At 42.5% G+C, this 23,033-nt stretch overlaps 1 protein-coding gene across 10 annotated transcripts; it reads left to right on the top strand.

The window, feature by feature from the left end:
- Positions 1–358: 358 nt before the first annotated feature.
- LOC131707250 (tubulin-specific chaperone cofactor E-like protein) lies at positions 359–22,952 on the top strand. 10 transcript variants are annotated; one of them, XM_059009546.1, is made up of 12 exons: positions 359–676; positions 1,528–1,595; positions 5,141–5,203; positions 6,286–6,417; positions 7,433–7,489; positions 11,057–11,293; positions 11,590–11,729; positions 12,022–12,203; positions 12,624–12,880; positions 14,629–14,755; positions 15,079–15,195; positions 19,988–22,952. In XM_059009546.1, exons 6-12 carry the CDS (start codon positions 11,098–11,100, stop codon positions 20,376–20,378), a joined length of 1,410 nt encoding a protein of 469 aa, XP_058865529.1. In that variant the 5' UTR covers positions 359–676; positions 1,528–1,595; positions 5,141–5,203; positions 6,286–6,417; positions 7,433–7,489; positions 11,057–11,097; the 3' UTR covers positions 20,379–22,952. The 10 variants fall into 10 exon arrangements, with proteins under 10 accessions (XP_058865529.1, XP_058865533.1, XP_058865536.1 ...); XM_059009550.1 differs by lacking the exon at positions 1,528–1,595; XM_059009553.1 differs by lacking the exon at positions 359–676 and having other exon boundaries at positions 1,468–1,595; positions 11,135–11,293.
- Positions 22,953–23,033: the final 81 nt, after the last annotated feature.

Below are 23,033 nucleotides of genomic sequence, written 5' to 3'. Positions count from 1 at the left end.
TAAGACCATTTAGTACCAGCAAACCACTGCCAGTGCTGGTCAGATTGTCCAAAAGGTGATACAAATTGGGTTTTCCAAATGTATCAGATTGTATCTTAACACATTTTCTGTTGCTGTGGCAACTAATGGGTAACAAACTCAGCGCTTAACTCTCACACAACGTTGGCACGTAAACAAAAAACACATGCAGGGGGTGCGGGGCAGGGTTCACGCGGGATCAAAGTATCCCTGGTCTGAACACCATCCTTAATCCCTAAAATAAATCCACAACACACACACGTTTATCATCTCAATTGTTTAAAACTATGTCCCGCCCAATCCAGCCACAAAGCTTTCGTTTACTATTAACTAAACACAAGCGCCGGGAGTGCAAGCGCCAATTTTTGACGATTATTGTCTTGCTCGTCCCAGACACACAATAGAGGTTACACTAAGGTGATGATAAAAATAGAGCAGTCTCACAACACAAATTTATAACAAACGTTCACACAACGTCTAAAACCTATTGGATTCTTACAGCAACAGGGAGGCGTACATGCATGCAGTGCGGTAACATCCAAACCGGGGGAAAATTAACATTAATACCATTTCTGCAGCAAAACCAAGACCTCTAACGCTGAACTAAATCAATATCTCCACAAAACGCTCTTAGTGGATTTTTTTTTTTTTAACAAAGGTAAATGTAAAAAGATACAGATACCGCGTCTTACCTTCCCTATTAACTAAGTTTTAACCTGTTTTAGAAATTGAACTAATCGGTAAACATACAACAGGCCTTGTCTCACACACCTGTTGTATTCTCAGGATATAATATTTTGTGAAATCTCCGATTTTTCTTTCGCGTTTTAGTGTTTGTTTTTTAGTGCATTATTGTAGTAAACAATGAAAAGGTGTACAGCTGTATTTCTTTTTTTTCAGCCGGGAAAGGCGCACAATGCATGCAACAGTTAGCGAATATGTTAGTTACTATAACTTGCTATACCGATTACAAACAAAACTATCGTACTGCGGCACAGTAAAATCTTTCCAGTCAGCAACGAGTTAACTCGTAGCTAAAATCAGCCCGTCTAAACGCTGTGGACACCTGTGCTGTCTGTATCGACAACTCCTACCCATGCCAGACACATTGTTACAGTTAATCAGAATCAGCCTGCACTGCAACTACATGCAGGAAGGTGTGGCTAGTGTATACGTGTTGCGTTTGTTTATTTAGAAAAAAACATTTTTGAACTGCTATTCCAAACTGAGAGTTTGAAATAAAACTGGGCGTTTATAGTAGACATGCATGCATTTGAACACACGCAGCTTGCACTGTTTCTGTGCCCTCACACACACATTCCGTACTCAAAATGATACTGCATTTTTCAAAACACACACACAAAAAAATATTTGGGTTTTTCTGTGTGTGGTGCTGTGCTGTACGTGCAGGGTTACGTCGCAAGAGCATTTCCATTGAAAAGCACCTTGCAGTATGCGCTTGCTTGCGACGCTGCCGTTACAGTGGTTTGTGTGTTTCGTCACTTCCAGGATGAGCAGGGTCGGACTGACAGCTGGATCAACAAAAACAAGAACTCCAGCAAGCGAGAGAGAGGGGGGTGAGTGGAATAAAACGGCAGTTTCAGGTTAGATTACTAAAACAGCGGCAGCGAAATAAAAGCGGGGCGCGTCTGTGATTCGTGCCCTGTTTAATTGCAGGCGACCTGAGCACTGTCATGCCGGTTTAGCTACTGTTGCAAATGAGAAACTGTCGTTGGATCGACAAAGACTCCGAGCTGACCCGAGCAGTGACCTGCAAAGTGCAATACATTAGGATGCTTTACAATGCAAACACCGGCATTACCCAGGTAACCAGTGAGTAAAATGGGCAATTTAACCGATGGCGTGGGAGCTCTGTCAAGGGGGTGAATATGCGTAGCTACAACAAGCAAAATAGCGTATAAATAACGCTTGCTCATGCAGCAGCACAGTATGGTCCCTGCCTGGCCGCCAGTGATCATGCAGCAGGTAGAATTTGTTTTAGTTGTTTGAACGTGAAGTTTAAACAAACGGCCAGTCGCACTGCTGCAGACCGGTGAAATTACTAGGCTGTCATACAACAGTGCATGTTCTGTGTTTTATTTTCTGGTGTTTGATTAGTCATACCAGTCAGATGTATATCATTTCAATCTGCTCTATCTGACAATACACGATATGTTTTCTCACGGGAACTAGGCGTCACTTCGTTGAAGAGAAGGAATTGTACGTGTTTGTTTTTATTTGAAATTGAAAGTAAACTGCGACTGCGGTTTTCACACGTTTGGCTACATAAAAAAAACCACACGCATGCATGCATAGATAGATAGATAGATAAAATTAGTAGATTCACCATATATATAAGGAATCATAATCCCCTTTTAAACATGTTAATAAAACACCAGGACAATATATGTGGAGGTATACTCGATACATACATACTAGTGTATCATTTTATTATTGTCTGTTTTGCAGTATACGGTGCATCATTTGCAATGTACTGCGTATATTCAGAAACTTCAGCAATTGTTTTCTCGATCGATGGTTTTAGTGTCAGTGTTGTATTGCAGATCGATAAATCAATACCGTTTCCACCCATCGTCATTTTTTAAGTTGTGCAACTTTTTGACCTTTCTTTAATAAATAAATAAATAAATAAATAAATAAATATCTGACGGTTTAAAAACAAAGACCACATACAAAGATGCAGTGTAGTGTTATGCGCCACTGGGTATGTATAGCGCCTCTAGTGGACGTCCCGTGCTAATACAACAGCTTAAGTGTTATTCGAACAGGGCGCAGGGGAATCACTCAAATCAAACTTTTGTGCATTTTGTAGCAAAGAATTACTAAAGTCACGTTTCATAAAAAGTACATTTACTGCGGTACTTTTGCTCGAAATAAATGTTTAAACAACGTCTGCTTGCAACCATATAAAATAGTGACCCCTCACAACAGCATCAGAGGCTCAAACTTTAACCTATATTTTGCTTTAAAAAAAAAAAAAAATTGGAGCCAATCATTTGAATTTAAGATTGTGTCCTACTTTCTTGGAGTTTTTTATTTTAAAAACTTTAATTCTTAGTGTACCAAAATAGAGCTGTTAGGAAGGAAAAAAAAAGAAAAGATTCAGTCTTTCAGGGCAGTGAAATCCTGCAAGATTTGTTCTTTTTCTCATGAATCCAAGGGGAAAATATACTGCATTGTAGGAAGCAAAACCTCCCAATACTGAACTCGCCAAACTTGCTTTGTGCTATTATAACGGCGCTTTCAATTAACCACAAAGACGCGTTAAAAGCCATATTGATTTATTATTAATATATTCCATTAGGGAGTGTTGAAAATATTCTTTTAAAAAGTTTGAATTCCCTGCACCCTCAACTATAAACAAGCATTTTTATAGCAACCCCTCAGCAACCAAGTAATACCTTTTATTTTTTATTACCTATTGTTGCAAATTGATGAATATAATGAATATAAACTCTGGCTGTCTTGATCCTTTCCAATCATGTCTTCAATGAGTTAATTATCCCTGATCCAGTTCACTGAACTGCTTAGAATAAAGTCCTAGGCTGTATGCACCACTTGCATAGATAAACAAGCTCTGGGTGTTTAATTACATTCACAGTAAAACCTGGAACAGGACTGCAGCTGCTGATGCAATGGGAGTGTTACTAAACTCACAGTAAAACCTGGAACAGGACTGCAGCTGCTGATGCAATGGGAGTGTTACTAAACTCACAGTAAAACCTGGAACAGGTTAAACTGCAGCTGCTGATGCAATGGGAGTGTTACTAAACTCATAGTAAAACCTGGAAAGGCTTAATTAAACTGCTGATGCAATGGGAGTGTTACTAAACTCATAGTAAAACCTGGAAAGGTTTAATTAAACTGCTGATGCAATGGGAGTGTTACTAAATTCATAGTAAAACCTGGAAAGTCTTAATTAAACTGCTGATGCAATGGGAGTGTTACTTCCAGCCCTGTAGTCTACAGTGTCGTGCCCAGTAGATGAATTTTTGGAAGACGTTATAAATAGAAGGGTTACATGAAAATCACTGTAATAAATGAGAGCTGCAGAGGGCTGGTTGACCCAATGGGTTAATGCACTGGCCTTTTTGCTTCTGGGGTGCCTAGCTTTGAAGATGCATCGACATTGCCTTGAGTCGACAATATTGCATTTGCCTGCTCCCAACAAAAAAAAATCATAGTGTAGCAGGTCATTTAAAAGACCACAGTACTCAATATTATGCAGAACTGCCATCTGATGCACATCCCTGGGTGCAGTAAGAACATCAGCTGCCCCTGTACACAGAGCACCAGACAGCAACCTGTCATCAGAGACAAGGCCATTGGCAAGTGCTTTTTGGGCCACTCGCAAAGAGATCAAAGATGAGCCATTTAGCGTGCTGGAAGCACCAAGCTAAACTGGAGCTCAATCCCTCTGAGTTGGATTGGAGAGAAACAGCGTTTACTGACAAAGTTAGCGGAAAGTTGGAATCAATGCGCTTGAAGACTAATCGGGGAAATAATGTTTTCCCATTACTTTTTTTAATACAATTTATTCCTGCTGTGTTTAGTTAAAAAGGAAACATAATGATTAAGCACCAGGTCAGCATCTGCATACACATTGGGGAATGCAAGGGTCTGTTGTAAGCTTCATATGAAAGTCTGAGCAGTGACAGGCTGCAAAACTGGATTTATAGTTGTTTTCCACAAACCAAATGGCAGTGAATCAGAGAGAAAGGCTTGTGTGCCTATGTTCCCTTTTTTATTTTCTCCAAATCAGTCAATGCTAAGCAATACTTTACAGGCAATGAGATTTAAATAGTGGGTTTAGTGCACTTGAAAATATACACCTGCCGTTTGAAGATCGCTTATTGTCTACGTTTTCAAAATCAAAAGCAGGTGTTTTTAAAAGATGATGTATGCTCGCGCGCACACCTGTGTTTGTCAGTCACACCCACGGTTGAAATAGCCTTGATCCCAGATAGATTAAATTAGTAGCTGCACCATGTGAAGCGTTAGGCACAGGCCTGGGCAAAGTTCCAGGATCATTCTCTTTCCTGTGTTTGATCAATGTATTTTTTTACGGTACTGATAACATTTTAAATGTGTTGTAATGCAGGACAGTAAAAGGAAAAACTGATTGAAGACAAAGTGATACCAGCAGAGACAAGAAGATTGCAAGGTATGCTTTTTTTAAAATTTTTTCTCCCAAGTTCCATCTATAAAAGACTGTTAATGGTGCTGAGATATAGAAGTCTGTATTGTGTAGCATATTTAATTGTTGAGTACTTGTGAAGGGCCTTAGAAAAGACAGATATTCTGAAAAAGCATACAGGGTCTTCTTTATTTATGTGGGTCTGGCTAGTGTAGACTTTTTTAGACAGTTTTAGCTACTGTATGGCTATAGGTTTAACATCTCTGGGCAGAGTCCTGCGCTACTACAGGATCCGACCCGAATCCACAACCTGCTGCAACACCGTCGTCTTACCCACGACCCGAACCGACCCGCAAGTGTTTGTCCTTTACCTACTGCCTGCGTCGACTGACTCACTCACACACAGATATCTCTACCATTCTCCACAGATTGAGTTTATACAATAGGCTACACAGCGTGGTAGCTTCCTCTAGTGGTCTGGATATATTTTAACATGTAACATATTAACTGTCTCTACTTACTTTACTATAAAATACCTTTCGTGCCCCCAGTTGAAAGGGAGCTACACCTGTGCTTTCTGCTTTCGCAGAGAGTGATGTTCCAGTTTTGTGACAAAAACGTGATGGCAGGTTTTACAAGCAACGAATCCAGTCACATGTTCATTATTTTAATTCGCTGTGATTCCAAAATAATTCCACACTTCTGATTTAGCTCTCCAACTATTGTCCATATTCACAAAGCATTTAGTACCTAGTTAACACATTTTCTTTCTGAAAATAAAACAAAATATTAATGTTAAAAAGCTTCAAATAAATAACTCACAAGTGTAGCTTCTACTGAGCCATGAACATCACTCCCAGTCAGCACAGCTGGTGTTGCTGTGCTGTCCTGACCAGGCTCACTGCTGCTTATCTGTTGGCATCTGAGGTCAGATGAGGTCACAATTCAGGGTAGTGAAGCTGCAGGTTGGCGTGCCAGCACTGAACAAGACTTTTTTTTTTTTTCCCCCTCAGTTTTGGGGAGCCCAGCTGTTTCCTAGCTCTGTGCTCTCCCTGTCCTCCTGACTGTCTGTGTCTCCATCTTCTCCCGTTCGTCCCCTTCGTTTCCAGCCCTGGACTGCGACCTCCCATCCTCCCAGGAGAATACTGGAGTTCCACACGTGTGGGAGGGGGAAGAAGCACTGGTCAGCACCCCCCTTATTGTTGGTCCGACCCAGAGCCATCGCCCTGAGAAAAACATAAGTGAGTCCCAGTCTTTGTGTGTGTCGTGTGGGGAGGGGGGAGTGGTCATTTGGCACCTGCGGAGCGCCTATAAATCCAACTAGCATTTGATCAACCTAGTCTACCTCAACAGGGTAAGCAGCAGCTGGATTTTTTTGTATAGCATTTTACAGCATTAGGAATCATTCTGGATTGCATCAACCCCCTATGCTTGGTTATCCTGGGAATAACCCTTAAAAACAAGTGGTTGAAGCAACCCAATGGTACTGTAAGAGTTCTAAGCTGGGCTTCCATCCTTAGGTTATGGTAAAACAAAAGAAACACATTACAAATGCAGAGCACAGCATTTCCACAGGGACTTAAAATCTCCATATGGATGACATCCTTCAATTGGCTATTTGGTAATACGAACTTCAGCAGGTCAAAAACCTGCCTTGGGCACTCTTTGTTCCCTATAGACCGAAAATATACCTCCTCTTCTATTAGGTTTTTATTTCCCGTTTGGAAATGTGTGTCTGCCTGTCATTCCCCAGGCTATTCCATTTCAATTCAGAACTGTTTATGCAGACTTATTCCAGGACTCTGAGATGAGAAATGCATACTGATATACTGTTAAGGAGTTTTACCTTATTCAGTTGTGTAATACCTCTACATTTGAAAATAAATGGAAACTTTTGAAATTGCAGAGTGTGATTCTTTTTAAACCTACTTAATTAAATAAGACAGCCTTTACCATTACAACATATTGGATACCATTGCCCTTTGTGAGTGCTGCTATTCAAACCGATAGAGAAGAGTAATATCCATTTCATAATGTGAAGCACAACCATCCACAGATATACCTGGCAGCACCCGTAGAGTCAGCCAGCCTCTCGGCTCTACCCACTGCTTTGTAAAACGTGCACCCCTCTCAATTCAATGCTGCTGTCTGGTGATTATGTCAAACGCTGTTATTCATTTCAAGCTGCTTTCTGTATTGCGAACGCTGTTGCTTCCCTCAGAATCTGCACCCAGTAACTGTGTTTCGTTTATTCAGCCGATCTCAACCGTGGATTTGAAAAAGAAGCAGGAAGGGAAATTGAGACAGTGACAGGTCAGTAACAGTGTGAAATGCTTCTTTTGTAAAAAGAACAGTTGCAATGATTTATTTAACTGTATAGAAAGCTAGTAGAGGGCAGCCTGTTTGTACAGCTTCACAGTGCGGAGTGATGGCTGGATGCATATAAATATTATCCATGTGAACTGCTGTCTGTATTGGAGATAATGGGATTGCACTGCCTGTATATAGTACAATTAGAAGTTATCACAGGGTCGATATGTTTGTTGTACTGTATATCAAGAAACTCCACAATCAATGTTTGTTTGCTTTAGTGCATTGCCTATATAATGGGGTTCTAATAAACCCCCAGCACTGACGTCACTTACTGTATACGTTATGAGATTTTATAATTATTCACAAACCCGGTCGGAACATTGTTAAACATAAGAAAACACCTGGGCAATTGTGAACAAAAGAAAATATATATGTAGTTTCACTTAAATCTGAACAGAGATGGATAGGAATTGGAAACAACCGTGACTCATTCCTTATGAGTGGTACCATGGGAAGAGAAATCAAAACATTATTAAAACTAATAAGTAATACCCTCAAGCGTACACCTCCGTGTAATCTTCATTACTGAGGGGGAGTGAGTGATTGCATGCTGCACTCGCCTTTTGTACATGGCAAGGCCTCACTCTCCTTTATTAATTGTGCATGTTAAATCTCCTGGCCTTTAAAAGGACCCCATGATCTAGGACTGCACCCTCCACCCTGCATCCCAGTGTGGGAGCCTGGGCACTGCTGTACAAGTCATGAAACTGCACCCTGCACCCTGCACCCCAGTGTGGGAGCCTGGGCACTGCTGTACAAGTCATGAAACTGCACCCTGCACCCTGCATCCCAGTGTGGGAGCCTGGACACTGCTGTACAAGTCATGAAACTGCACCCTGCACCCTGCATCCCAGTGTGGGAGCCTGGACACTGCTGTACAAGTCATGAAACTGAACCCTGCACCCCAGTGTGGGAGCCTGGACACTGCTGTACAATTCATGAATTGAAAGTCATGGCATGAGCACCCTTATAAAAGCATGGCAGGGTATAACAAAGCATAGTGAAAGCATGTAGTAGGTAAGCATTGTAAAGCCCAGAAATGTATGGTAAAGCATTATATATTTTTTTATTATTGTTATTATTATTTTAAACATTGTAAACTATGCAAAATTACCATGCTCAACTTTTCTAAGGACAGGCAGTGTAAACACACCAGGACAGCACCAGAATATTGATCGGCATGGTTTATAAAGATCTGGGAGTGTCTGTGTGCGTGCTACCACCACCAAGCCACAGACACATTTACAATGAATATAGATCCTTTGTCAGTTCAGGTCAGTGTATTTCAGTTCCTTAGTAAGCCTAGCAAGTTGGGACGTAGTGCAAGAACCTATGCAGCTATACTTCTGATAAAACTGTGCATGCACGTTAATTTTGAGATGCAGTTCTACGTGCTGTGGATTTCATTAAGTGTAAAACATTCATGATTCATTCAATAACGAACCTGTCCATGCGCGCAGTTGTTCAGTCTGGGCTGCACAAAACGGGTTAAAATACAGTTAATAAATGAAGCGAAGAAAGAAAAGGATGAACAGAGGGTTTATGGTGTCCTTAAGTAGGGGGAAGAGATTAGCAGAGAAGGGAAACGGAAACGCTGTCTAATTGAAGTCCTGCGTTTCTAAGCTTTTTAAATGGGCACAGATGCTGGATTCAGTTGTGCCAGATCTGTGTCGCTGCCTCACAAGCATCGGGTTATATAAAATGATACATGGGATTTCAGATCTGTAATCCATCTCTAATAAGGTTCCTGTTCATGGCTGACGTTAATAGGAAGGTCATACTGTACATCTGGCAAGCAGTTGCAAAGCTTGAAATGTCTGTTGCACATGCTGTGTTTGTAATATACGAAGTAGGACTGGAGGTGAGCAATCAGCTTAACAATTTAACACACTTGTGTTACTGTAAGAGTTTCCAAGGACAGAAACTTACTGTAAAAGGGGGAAAAAAACACAGTTAACATACCCAGTCTGTTTTCTCATTTATGTATTCATCTTAAATAAGAATTTTTTTTATAGTAAGGTTGTCTGAAAAAGATGCAACCTTTTTGCATCAGTTAATCATACTTGCGTGTGTGTTACTTCAAACTAATATGAAAGAAAACGTCTCACACAGTTCCATTTAAAGCTAAAGCTGAACAAGTTTTATTTTTTCAGGTTTTATTCAATGCAGTAAGGCAGGCAAGCACCTGTGTTTGCTGTATCTTTTCCACCGTCCTGTTGGGCTGTGCCTTCGAGGTGGGGTTTGAAACAAAAGCAGAAGGCTTTGTAAAGCTCCAGCCCCCTGCTGTGTATTCATTCTCCCTGGTTCCAAGTATCTTGTACAATGGATATCTCCATAAATAAAACTGTGGTTTGCTATCGTATTGAATTTACCACACATCCCCCAGAGCAGGCTTTTCTATGCTTTGTTTTGTAGGACAATATTGACAAACACTTGAACTGAACAACCAATCGTGCGTCACACAGATTTCGAACGAAAATAGATTTGAGGTCTGTCTGTTACTGCATTCCACCATAGCCAAGTCTTCTAAATTCTTGGCGATGTCGGAAAGCAGACCCTGTTGGCATTCCAGTTTGTTTCATTTGTAGAGACACATGATTACTTCTTAGTACGTTGCTCTGTGAATCTAAACTGTATTATTACTTGCAGCAGTAGGAGGTTAGGACATATTCAAGCTGCAGCTCAGGAAATAAAAGGGAACTTCTTTAAATTCCCCATTCTAATTCTCCAATGTGACTTCAATCCCTAATCCCTGTACCAGAGATGTTCCATCCTACCATGCTTCAAATACCTTGAAATGTTGTAATGCACAAGTACAGCAGAGTACAGTACACCACACACTGTGAAACCCATGGCCCCGTTCCTTGTGTGCAGTACTGTACAGAACGTGCTTTTGCTGAACCAGAACACTGTCACTCTGGGGGGAAGCGCCCTGCCCTTTCCTGTGTGGCTGGGTTCAATTTATCTTGAACTGTGCTAAAGATGCATGCATAGAACTGAAGATGAAACTCAATAAGGACCCATCAGCCCGTGACGGGCATACATGAAATTCAGATAGGTTGCTGTTGTTGCTCAGTGATTTTAATTGGAAAGTTTTGTTCTACATACCAGTGGTGCATTTCAGTCTCTGTACAACATGATATGATTTATGATGTTATACCAGGAGATTTTTGTATTAAACACATTATCCAAAAAATGCATGTTGCTAATTGCTGTTTTTATGGTAGAATATGATACCACACTTCCATTGAGTAAATAGTACTCATGTGAGTAATCAAATAGTTAATGACATTATGTTTGCAATTCATTTTTTCCATCTTATGTTTCTGCATGCAATGTTTAAACACCAGCAACAAATAACTTCAGTGAGGTTTATTACATTTTTTAGCGCTGTTTTCTGTCCCTAGGGTAAGCCCTGGTCCCAGTGTCAGAGTGCTAAAGTGTGTGGTCCTGTAATTGTTCATTGTTAACTGTTGCCTGCATGCTTCATTGTGGCATTTTAAACAGCTCCAGTCCCACCCCAGCAAATCCCTCCCTGGCTAATCTCTATGAGTGTTTGGCTTTTTTACGCCTGCGGCTCCACAGACGGGGAGCCTCAGTGGGACTTTAAGATGGAGCAGGTTGGCGGGCGCAGTTTCATGGAGGTCCTCAGCGAGAAGTACAGCCCTGAGAACTTCCCTTACCGCCGGGGGCCTGGCATGGGGATCGTAGTGCCAGCCGGCCCGCAGGGCTCGCCCATGAAAGGTGAGAGGACAGAAGCCAGCGTGTAACTCTGCTTGCATGTGTGCCGCGTATCTGTGGAACATCTGTTCCATTTACAATACATGCTGATGTATGCGGAATACTGAGCCTCTGTAATTGACGTGTGATACTCTGTATTTTGAATAATAATTTGCTGTTACAGGAAAAGTGAAGAAACGAATGGGGTGGTCTTACTTGTGTAATGTAGGAACAGGACTTCTCTCACAGCTGGCTTTCGTTTTCTATATTCACGTATTGCTGTATAGAGTCAGCTTTGCAATGTCGTTTTTATCCCCCAGACCGCCTCAACCTGCCCAGCATCCTGGTTCTGAACAGCTGCTGCATTACCAGTGCGGGGGACGAGGGAGAGATTGCTGCGTTCTGCGCACACGTGTGTGAGCTCGACCTGTCTGACAACAAGCTGGAGGACTGGCACGAGGTAACCAGGAATGAGCAACTGAACAAGCATGCACAAGCTTTTACAAAACATAAGCACATGCTCGGGGTAAAAAAAATCTATTGGCTCAATATAATAAAAATAAATGTTTCCTATTCTGAGAAGGGGGAAAAAAAAAACAGCTAGTCGGCTCCAGCGGTAATGTGCAGCAGCTAAATAATAATTCAGACCTTGATTACCATTGAAGCCGTCAGATCTGTTGTGTGATCTACATGGATTTGGGTCTTTGCTGTAAAGCTGCTCTTGTCGCCCCCCCCCCCCCCCCCATGCACAGATCAGTAAGATTGTGTCAAGCATCCCTCATCTATATTTCCTGAACCTCACCACTAACCCGCTGAGCCAGGCCGTGCTGGACCCCAGCTGCTCCAAGGCGCTGGTCAGGGTGCGTCGCCTCGTCCTGAACAACACCAAAGTGTCATGGGAGACCCTCCACACCCTCCTCGCAGAGATGCCACAGTAAGGACCCCTGGCATTGCCAGCTTCAGTATTCAGCTGCTGATGGAGACATAGTGCAAGCCAGAAAGTGCGTCTGGACATAGAAGCACTTGGTATTCCTTAGTGCAAGTTCCTTAGCACAAGCGATCTGTTGGGAAGCGGCTTGGGATAGTTTTAATCAGAATCTGTTTGGCTAAAGCGAAATATGTACAAACACTTTGATTCCCAAGAATTAATGGGATGATGGTTTGTACTTTTGTTTTACCATGCCGGTTTTGCCTTGAGAACCAAAATTGGATATTATATGTTTCTTAAAAGTTGTGCAGCAGTTTGTTAAGGAACGTACCTTTTTTTTTTTTTTTTTTAAAAAGGCTGATTTTGTTGTTTTTCTTTTTAAATAATTCTGAGTAGTTTTGACCGGCCCTTTGTGTCTGTGTGCAGGCTGGAGCAGCTGTTCTTGTGCCTTAACGGGTATGACACTGTGTCCCACTCGTCCGTGCGGTGCTCCTCTCTGCGGCTGCTGCACATCACCGACAACAACCTGCAGGACTGGAGTGAGGTGTGCAAGGTCGGGGCCATGTTCCCTTGCCTGGACACCCTCGTCATGGCCAACAACCACCTGAGCAGCATCGGGGGCTCAGAGGAGACCCTGAGCAGGCTCTTCCCCTGCCTGCACCACATCAATCTTCACAACTCAGGTACATGCTTTACCCGTGCTTCAAACCCACACAGAAACCCTGGCTTTGTCCCGTCCTGTTTGTTGATTTATTATTTTTTTACTGGATTACAAAAATTAACATGAAGCAAAAGTCAGCTGTTTTTGTTAAAAAATAATGTAATCCTGGCCGGAGGCAAGTACACAAACGTTTTGACTAAAGTCTTATTATCAGTGCAGATTAGCTGAAATGTGTGTGTACTTGACAAACTGATCAACCTCAACCTTGGAATTCTACACCCTAAATTGCAGGAAAGCATTTTGTATTTTGCTTTCATAAATAATAAAGCAAGGCTAGAAGGAGGATGGTGGCGGGGGCTGCTTCCTTCCTTCACAAGTCTCTCTCTGTCCCGGGAACGGCAGTGCTGTTGGCTGGTTCTCACCGGTCCGTAGCCAGCGTCGGGAGAGGGAATTATTTTCCTTCGTCCCACGAGTGTTAACTTACACACCTGTGGGGCGTTCTGGAAGGGAATTAAAGAAGAGCGCTAAGCGTGCTCAAGGGCCCCACAATAAAGGGCTGCTTGCTGTTTCCATTTGCTGTATTAAGCTTTGTGTTTTATGCAGCGTGGCTGTTTGCCTGGAGAGCACAGCCAGGGGTCAGCTGTGTCACTTACCTGTGATAAAGAATGCATTCCTAACAGGGGCTGACAGAGCCCCAATTGAAAGTGATTTTATCTCGATCACCTGGTGATGGAGACCAACAGGACTGGTTTCAAAATGCTTCTGTCCCAGTGACAGATGGACAGGTGGCGTGAGGCTGTTAGTGTGAGGCTCAGACGGGGTTGAGGCTTATACCCCACGTTGCCCAACGTGAATTTATAGAGTGGTGGCAGTATTAACTACGTTTAAAACAAAACCAGAAAAAGAAACTCAAAAGCTGGCTGTTCTTAACCTGCAGATATTACATACCGGTGCATGCACAACTCAGACTTTGGTTTTCTGTTGTATTTCAGGGATTTTTGTTAACAGCTGAATTATTCAGCAGTCTGATAACAGACAGTGGCAGGGATAAACTGAACTTGAATCAGTAATTTAGTGTACCTAAAGTTTTACTTTCTTACCCCTCAGATTAGTTAGGCATCGAGATGGGAAGAATTCTGCTAAAACGACAGCAAATGGGACAAAAAGCAGCCTTTTCTTCTGCAGTAGAAGGCTTTGTTGAAACATTATATGTTCCCAAAGCTCTGCATCTTGGGATTTTTTTTGTTTGTTTTTTTTAATCTTTTAATTTAGCTGCTTAGCAGTCCCTAGAGTAAGATAAGTTCTCTGTCAAAGAGCACCTTGACTCTGCTGTGATCTGATAAAGTAAATGGACATGTTCTGCTTGGGCGCAGAGGCAGATTTCAGTTCAGGAGTCCCATGTTTCACTCTGCGTATTGTGGGATAAACCTTAAAACACCAGCAGAGGTGTGTGTGGGGGGGGTTTACTTTATTCTGCCGAAATAAGATATTGATCTTGTAATTGCTTGCTGTTTTAAAGTATATGTAGGCTGTTTTTTAAGAAGCAGAAGTGCTCATCTGTCAGCCAGCGTAGTAAGATTTAGCAGGTTTCCTGCGCTGTGACTGCAGTAAGAGGTAACAGGTGTCTTGCTCTGCACTAGGTGCTATGCGTACACCTCGCAGGGGTTTGGTACCGGTGACACGTGGCATTTCGGTTCTTTGCCTCTTGCTTGATTGACTGTGTGATCTCGAGGTGGCATGTGCTTGCTCTGATGGCTTGTTTTGTCTCAGGTCTGAATAGCTGGGGGGATATTGAGAAGCTGAACTTGTTTCCCAAGCTGGACGAGGTGCGTCTGAAGGGCATCCCCTTGTTACAGAACTACACCAACACCGAGCGCAGGAACCTCATCATTGCACGGTGAGCGCTTCGTTTTTATTTGAGTAAAGAATAAAGGGGGTTACCAGCACTGAACAGGGCTGAGCAGTAAGGCTGTATGGAAACTGTAGATCTGAACAGTGGAAACGCTTAAACTTTCATATCACGTGCATGTTTTGTCACTTTTCGTTATTTAGAATTTTCGCACAGGTTTTGTACAAGGTAACCCAGTGGAAACTGTAAGCTGTTCAATCTCGATTGATAAAAAGCAGCTACGAGACACACTGCGCTATCTCTAGTGTCTTGCAGTATATGTCATAGATGTACATGTGCTCATTCTTGTCTGCTTTTTGTGCTTGCTGCAGGCTGCCCTCGGTGACCATGCTAAACGGCAGCGACGTGACGGATGGGGAGCGGGAGGACGCCGAGAGATTCTTCATTCGGCATTACCTGGATTTCCCAGAGGAGGAGCTGCCGTGCAGGTGAGCAGTCCTCTCGATCTCACACAGAGAGATAGCAGAACACACCTGGCACTGTAGAGCTCAGTGAAGAAAGCAGGTTCACACTCCCATTGAAAACCACGCCCAATATTCAGTCGAATTAGGAAATCTTAACTATACACAGATTCAGTAAGCTTTTTAAAAATGCTTAAAACTGGAAATAATCTATTTTAATGTGGAGGTTAAAAACATGAATGGTGATGTGGTTTGCAAGGATGGAAATAAGATTCCTTTTGCATAGCAGTTTCACCCATTCCAGATTTTCATTATGAGCTTGATTTATTTTAAACATACAGTAAAACCAGGAATGGATCAAACTGCTATGCAATGGGGGTCTGATTTCCAGCCCTGATTTATCTAAATAAATACATCTATATAACCACATTGTGTCTGTCGTTCAATTGCTGGTCAGTAGTTAGTAACTACAGAACGTACTATTTAGAGAGACAGGTGAACTCAAATAATATCAAGCATATACAGTGTAACTTCATTATAACGAACCCCCCTGGGACCTGGAGAAATGTTTGTTATATCAGGGTGTTCACTATAATAGGGTTTGGCAATTTGCTGTATCAGAATAATGAAGAAACGCCCACATTGAATTGAACATCTTCACATCACATTGATCAACATTTAAACTGTATATTTAAAAGAAAACAGTAAAGAAATGAAAAAAATAAAAGTACACTTGCATGCTGAATACAGTAATTACGTGGCCTTTCTCTTGAAAAACATATCCAGCGTAGATTGCTTCATAGTTTTCGTGTTTTTCTCAATGCACGCCGTTTCAGTCTTGTTACCTCCTCACGTCTGTTGCCATGGTTGCAGTTTGCGTGAAGATGGCAGCGGTTGCAGACGTCACACATGAGTCACACTACAATATCTATGAATCAGCCTGATCTTCGAATTGGCCTACCAAGGTCTTTGTTTTCACTGAGAGAATAACACATTCACACTGGAGAAAGTTCAGTGTCATTCATTCCCGAGATCGTTTTATCCAAGTAGATTTTGTAAAACTGATTGTTCTAATCGGGCTAATTCCCTTTGAAAAAAACGGTTCTTGCTGCTTGGATCGTTAAAGGGGGTTCGTTATAAGAAGGGTTCGTTATAGTGAAGTTAGACTGCACACAGCAGTGTGTGTCTTCTGTCTGGCAGGTGGTCATGTGTCGTGTAGAGACATGAGATGTATAGAAAGGGAGGGTTACATCCTTCCCTGGTGGTCCTGATCATCATGTCATGCAACACCGTGATTCTGAAGAAGCCTACAGTACAGGTTTCCACGCATTATATCCGTAGAAAGAAAAAAAACAAACCCACAGGAGATCTCTGATACAGCTGAGCGCGATAAGGGCCGGTCCAGCGAGATCGGGTGTCGCTGTTTTAAAACCCTCCCGCTAGAGCCGGCGTCCCGAGCAGGTGAGACCGTGGAGGAGTAGTGGAAGCCACGGAGGGACGACATGGCTGGGAAATGGAGCGTGCGCTGCGTCAAGCACATTCCGTTTAACCTCGGGAGAATGTGGAAAGCATTTCTGGTGTAAGTGTTCTCCCGCGGGGGCTCTATAACCTTTTGGATACAATATAGCCAGTCTCCGTCGTTTTCAAAGAGCCCTTTGTGAGAAAAGAAACACTGATTGGGAAACGGATACGCCAGATCGCAGCTCGATTTGTAGGGTAAAAGGGGACAGCAGCACTTTAGGGTTCCATTTGTAACTGGAGAGCTGGCGTGCCTCTTTAAAATATATTTGTCAGAATTGTTAAACTCCTAATTATAACATTGGTAAAGTGCCTTTTTGGACAGTGAGCAGCGATAGAAGAAAGACACCAAATAGCTTGTCTGTCATATCGCATGAGTAGCAAGAGGGTCATTGTTCTGTTTCCAGTGGGAGCAAGTGTCTTCTCTGAGTTGAACGTGGATTACATGTTGGTATTATGAGAAAATATCTTTCAAAAAATTGGAAAAGGGTCATGTGGTTTCCTCAACGAATGAATGAAAAAATATCTTGTGTCTTATATAAATTCAGTTTGAAACGTCCTCCAATGTCTGACAAAAGGAAATGAAATGGGCTCAGCTCAACGCTGAGGCTTTTGACAAGTGTAGTAACATAGGGAGGATGCGTATCTCGCCCCCAGAACCAGCGGACTGGCACTTTTTTCACAGTTTTTTGTTTCTTGTGCTATACCCAAAATAAATCCGGCGAGGCGCTGCTGCTGTAAACCAGCCCTCCGCAGCACAGTGCCTGTAGCACACGCCATGCTGGGTTGTTGACACAGTAAAGCTGAAACTCCTTAAAACCAGCCACCCATTGCCTCCACGCTCCATGGTTGGATGCTAGCAGGTGGAGGAAGTCCAGATTATCCCGATTAACACCCAAACCAGCTCAGCGTGGCGGCTCCACACACTTTGTCAGGGGTGTTGGCCGCTGGAGTCAGTCCAGGCTTACTATTTGTGTTTGACTTGAACTTCTGACCTTCTCACCTGGAAGTAAGCGCACCAATTAGCCGAAATAAGGATGTTAATATGCTTCTCTGCGCACCCCTAACTCGACTCCCCCCCCCCACCTCCCTCAACTTCCTCTCCTTCCACACCGTTCCTTACCAGGGGGAACTGTTAGTGGGGGGGGGGGGGAGCTTAATTTTGGAGACCTTAAAGCGAACAGAGACCCCCTATTCTGGGGGAAGCTTTCTGGCGCCTGAAGTCTTATCCCCAGGGCCCTAGAAACTGCCAGGTTCCAGCTAGTAGTAACAGAAGGGCCGTGCAGCACAGCTGAGGCCCTTAAATATCATAGCTTTGCCTGAACAATAGGCTCTTTATTCCCTGGTCACAGATCTGGAGACAGCTGGGGCACCTGTATGGAAACAGGCCTGCTGAAGTTTTCGGTTCTGTTTTTTCAATCTGCACGTACTATCACTTGATGCCACTTTCCCAGCCCTTTGCCTGCGAACGAAAGGACAGTGGGGAGGGGGGTCTTCACCATTCCCTTCCCTTGCCCGCTACCAAGCTACTCTCCCTCCCCTTCCCACGTTGGAGCTGCACATCAAACCCCTGAGCTGGTTTCAAAAAGGCCCTCTCTGATGGCTGAAGAACAAAGCGTTTCTGACGCAGTCCTGAATTTAAGCACATTTCAAAGTGCAGTCCTTTCACTTTGTGTAACTCAAGATGGATGTTTTTAGCCTTTTGGTTTAAGCGGCTTTTAAAATGGAGAGAGAGAAAGAGAGAGAGAGAGAGAAAAAGAAAGTTGGAGAGGAGAGCAGGAACAGTCAAGATTGCATCTGCCGCAGATCAGTCCTCATACAAAAGAACAAGCAGTATTTGCATGGAAGGCTGTCTAGAGCTCATCTTGAAACCACAGCAGCGTTTTCACACTGTAAGCTTAAGCAAAGTCTTCATGACCCGCATTTTGTTTTTCAGTCTGCAGATAGAAAAGTGAAATTTGCAGGCGTTAACTAAGAGATTTCCTTCGAGAATGGAACCCCAAACAGTGCCCCAGAGGGATACAGATCTCCTCACGAGTTGAGAGTATTTAGCAGCACTTACACAAACTTGTAAGATCAAAGGTTCTCATTCGTTCTCTGAGCATGGCTCTTCTAATATCTGACACCCTTTGGCTCCCAGTTCTTGTGTTTTTGAGTGCTGTCTATCGGACGAGAGAAACGGCTTTCAGGGAATGCTAATGCTACGAGGTGAAGCCTTTCCTGGTCGTGTTAATTGTTTGTAGGTTTCCAACTGGAACTATAAACAGTTCAGATTTTCACGCTTGCTGGTTTGACTGCAAACCTTTTATTCGGGTTCAATAATACGAAAAAGAACAAAATCACTGGTAACGCTTTACAACTACACTGTGAATGCACAGTCCTTACTCACTGGGGGGTGTAGTTAAATTACAGTTTCAGACACGGAACGTAGTGTTGCTAAACAATAAACCGTTACCTCTCACCTACATAGCCAGCGCACAGTCATTATTTAGTGATTACTTCAAACGCACTTTGCTTGGTTTAAAAAAAGCAGGGCCTGTGAAATACTCCCACTGCTGGCTCCATATTGCCTCTGGAAGGCTGCATCCTGCAGTAATTGCTTTGAATTAGAACCACCCAATCTTACAGTGCTTGTTTACATGCAACCTAATTAACGTTGCACAAACCACATTTCTTACCAGCCGCTGAACTGCTCCCTGCAATGTGTCAGCAGTCTTGCAGCTGGTAAAGCAGTCAGATTAGCATCGCCGGAGGCTAGCATTAAGCACTTGGGCAGGTCGGACTTCATTTGAATTGCAGATGTTTCAGTGCCCTGGAAGATTATGTTTGTGAATGATGTTTTGTTTTATTTTTTTTTCCTTCCAAAACAACCACTGCTCCGCATGTGAACGAGCTGTTTCATCGTCTCCTGTGGAGTGAATGAGGCCTGCGAGCATTTTGCATGCGTTTCATTCTTATTCCATCGTGTGGATGGCAAAGGCCCATGCTGACGAGGTTAGGTTGAATTGACACAGCGGGCACATCATTAAGTTAAACACCCACCTCTGTAATTATGGAGAACTTATAGGTTTTGCGTTTTAACATAGAACAGCCACCTTGAGGGGAAACCAGGTTTCATAGCATTCTTCCACAACAGCTCCAAGACAACACATCAAGTGCTTTTGTTTCCTAACATTGCCATAGTGCTGAACAAATTAATCAACCTTTCTTTTAGTATTAAGATTGTGTATGTAGTTTTTTTTTTGCGTGTTTTTTTTCTGAATAATAATCCCTAACGGATCATTATAATTGGTTCTTCCAGATACCATGAATTGGTGACCAAGTACGGGAAGCTGGCACCCCTAGCAGAGGTCGACCTTCGACCCCGCTGCCACGCAAAGGTGGAGGTCCGCTGCGAGGGCAAAATGGAGATTGTGAGCATCCGGCTGGACCAGACTGTGTCAGGGCTGAAGAAACGGCTGCGGAGCGTGGTGCAGCTGTCCCCCAACAGCATGCGGCTCTACTACATAGACAAGGACCTGTCCTGCCCCTTTGGCCCAGAGGAAATGAAGTACAGCACGCGGGCCCTGCACTCCTACAGCATCAAAGACGGAGACGAGATTCTCGTGGTGCCCAAGTCCAGACCACAGTCCACCCCCCCTGCACCCTCCTCTTCCAGCTCCTCCTCCACCCCTCTGTCTCCCAGCCTCTAAGCACACACAGTCAGGAACAAAGAGAAACTCTTCGGCACTTCTTTTCTATGTGCGTCAGTTACTTGATCACTTATTTTATCCAGCTGTGTTTTGATTTTTGTTGCACTATTGTAGGTTGTTAAGCAAAGCTGATTTTTATTTATTTATATTTTTCCAGTCGCCCTCACTTCCGGTAGCCTGAGACGCTGTTATTTTGGTGTGCACAAAGGGGTTTAGGATGTCATTTTGGTTAGCTTGTACCTTCGACGTTTCTGACAGGCGAGACCAGCCCTACAATATACCCTCTTAAAAGTCAGCCAGCGCTTTCTCCTCCACCACTATAGCGGTGCTTCTGACAATCTATGAACCTCCTGAACAGTTGTGACAGATCAACAAAGCGACACAAAAATAATAATTTATTATTATTATTATTATTATTATTATTATTATTAACAATAGAATCGTTATTTTTCCTTGCAAATCTCTTATTTGTCCAGCAGTTGTTCAGGGGGGAAAGGTTTTTTTTTAAATAATTTTAATGCTATAGTCCAATCAGAAAATATATTATAGCAGCTTAGTATGGGTATGACATACTGGTGTTCCTTGCCTTATTTAGAGACCTCTAGTCTATTGGGTTCCTGCTGAATATTGGCATCGCCCAAAGCTTCTAAAGATGGATTTTACGCAAACGTTTTTTGGTTGTTTCTGTTGACTGCCCTTGCACACAATGCTGGCATGCTTCCCATTCTGTAGACCTGTAACTATACTAGCACAAGATTTGCATACTACACGCTCGTGGCTGATTTGGTTTCCTCTGTACACCAAATCTATTCTAACACCATAGGTTCTGGGGCTCAGTACTTGCTGAAGTTGTGATTGCTAATCATGTAATATAATGACCTTCTTCTGTATTAGACTTTTAGAAGTGGATTCAATGAAAAAAAATACGTTGCAGCCGTTCTAAAAGTTTATCATAGTAAATGCCTCCCAAATGGTAGTAAAGTGCAGTAAAACATGGTAAGGAAAAGGGAAGCTTTGTACATGTTGTGGATGTAGGGCAGGCGGTCTCTTCACCTTGTTGAAAAGGGTTATTTATCTAAGTATGCCACTGATATGCAGCACCTTTTTAAAATGATATGGCACTATTTTTTTTTTAATTCTTCAGCTGCATGTTGTCGAGGTTTCAATTACATTTTAGTAGTGCTGCTCCAGCTAAGATCTAGGAAGTATTAGTTATTACTATGATAACATACAGTGTGGTGAACTGTACCAAGATAAAATGGCTTGTAATGGCATGTTAAGAATAGTCCAGGGTGCAGCGTTTTCAAATACCTGTTTTAGGACTGGAGTCGGCAATCCTTTTCTACGTAACCCTAAATGTCTCCAACCTTCTTCCTCAAGCAAGCTTTACATTCAGCGCTCCGCAGATTGAGTGGGCTAGTTCTGCAGCCGCGGCTCCTTGTTACTGTATTGCTTTAGCTGCTTCACACTGAGGGAGGCGTGAAATCAATACAGCAGCAACAGAGCAGATCATATACACATATACAGTCATTATAAAACAAGTACATACATACATATATATAATATATGGATAGATAGATCTGAATTCTGTTCAGAGTGTTTATACGAGGGCGTCAGGTTGTCGCATTGCAAGCTTTTGATTCGTTCTAAACTTTGCAGCAGATCACTCGATTTTAGCTTCTTAGTTACTGCTTGTTTTCTTCATTATTTTATCAATGCAGTTGTGGTATTATTAACACACCAGGTGTACAAGGTTAAACATCGGAGACGAAAGACTGAAATTCCACCTTTTACTTTGTAAAAAAAAAAAGAAATGCATGTCATGCTATGTATTTTTTTTTTCTTCTTTTATTGAAACGCTAAATGTGTGTTTGTACTCCTAGCGTCTTGCAGACTTTTCGGATTGCACTCGGGTACAATCGACTGCTGATTTTAAACACATTTTATTGATGCCCCCCCCCCCCCCTTTGAATTTGCATGCAGTGGTTTTCAGATACAATTAGTGTTCTTCCGTTCAGTAAAGGTGTTTTTTTGCCTCTAAGCTCGCTTCACAACAGGTCCCTGCATATGAACGCCCTGTTCTGTACAGTCGTAGTGCCACCTTCACAGTGGGTTCAGAGGTTAGGATCACAGCTATTTACTTCCCTGCCTGGTTTTCTGTGAATGAAGAGTCCCGCGGGAGCGGTGAGAAGCAAAGCCGTGAAGGAACTCGCTGTGCTAAACCTCTAAAAAAGGTGTCCAACAAATCCACTCAGCCCTCATCAGGTGTCAATACGAAATGAAGCCATGTTGTGAGGTTCCCTCCTATCCATAATATTGGATTGCTTGCTTGTTCTAAGAAGTTATAAAACTGAGCTGCAATCCCGATAGTCCTAACTGGACATTTAATTTAAAAATAAAAATGATGTATGAGATATAAAAAAAAATATATATATATATATATATAGTATAAACAATACATAGAGGTTTTAGGTCCTGATTTAGCAACTGCAAAAAAGGCATATTTAATAATAAATAAAAGACATTTAAATGTTATAAATCATTGTGCAAATTAAAATGTTTTTTGTTTTGTTATTTTTTTTTTATAAATATGATGCTTACTGATGTTTTTTCTTTCTTGTAATAAATTCGGTAGCTGCCCAAAACATCACTGAA

The sequence above is a fragment of the Acipenser ruthenus genome, chromosome 39 (genome assembly GCF_902713425.1).
Source record: "Acipenser ruthenus chromosome 39, fAciRut3.2 maternal haplotype, whole genome shotgun sequence".
Lineage (NCBI taxonomy): Eukaryota > Metazoa > Chordata > Actinopteri > Acipenseriformes > Acipenseridae > Acipenser > Acipenser ruthenus.
The sequence above is the reverse complement of the archived record's forward strand: the minus strand, read 5'-3'. Positions and strand labels throughout refer to the sequence as shown.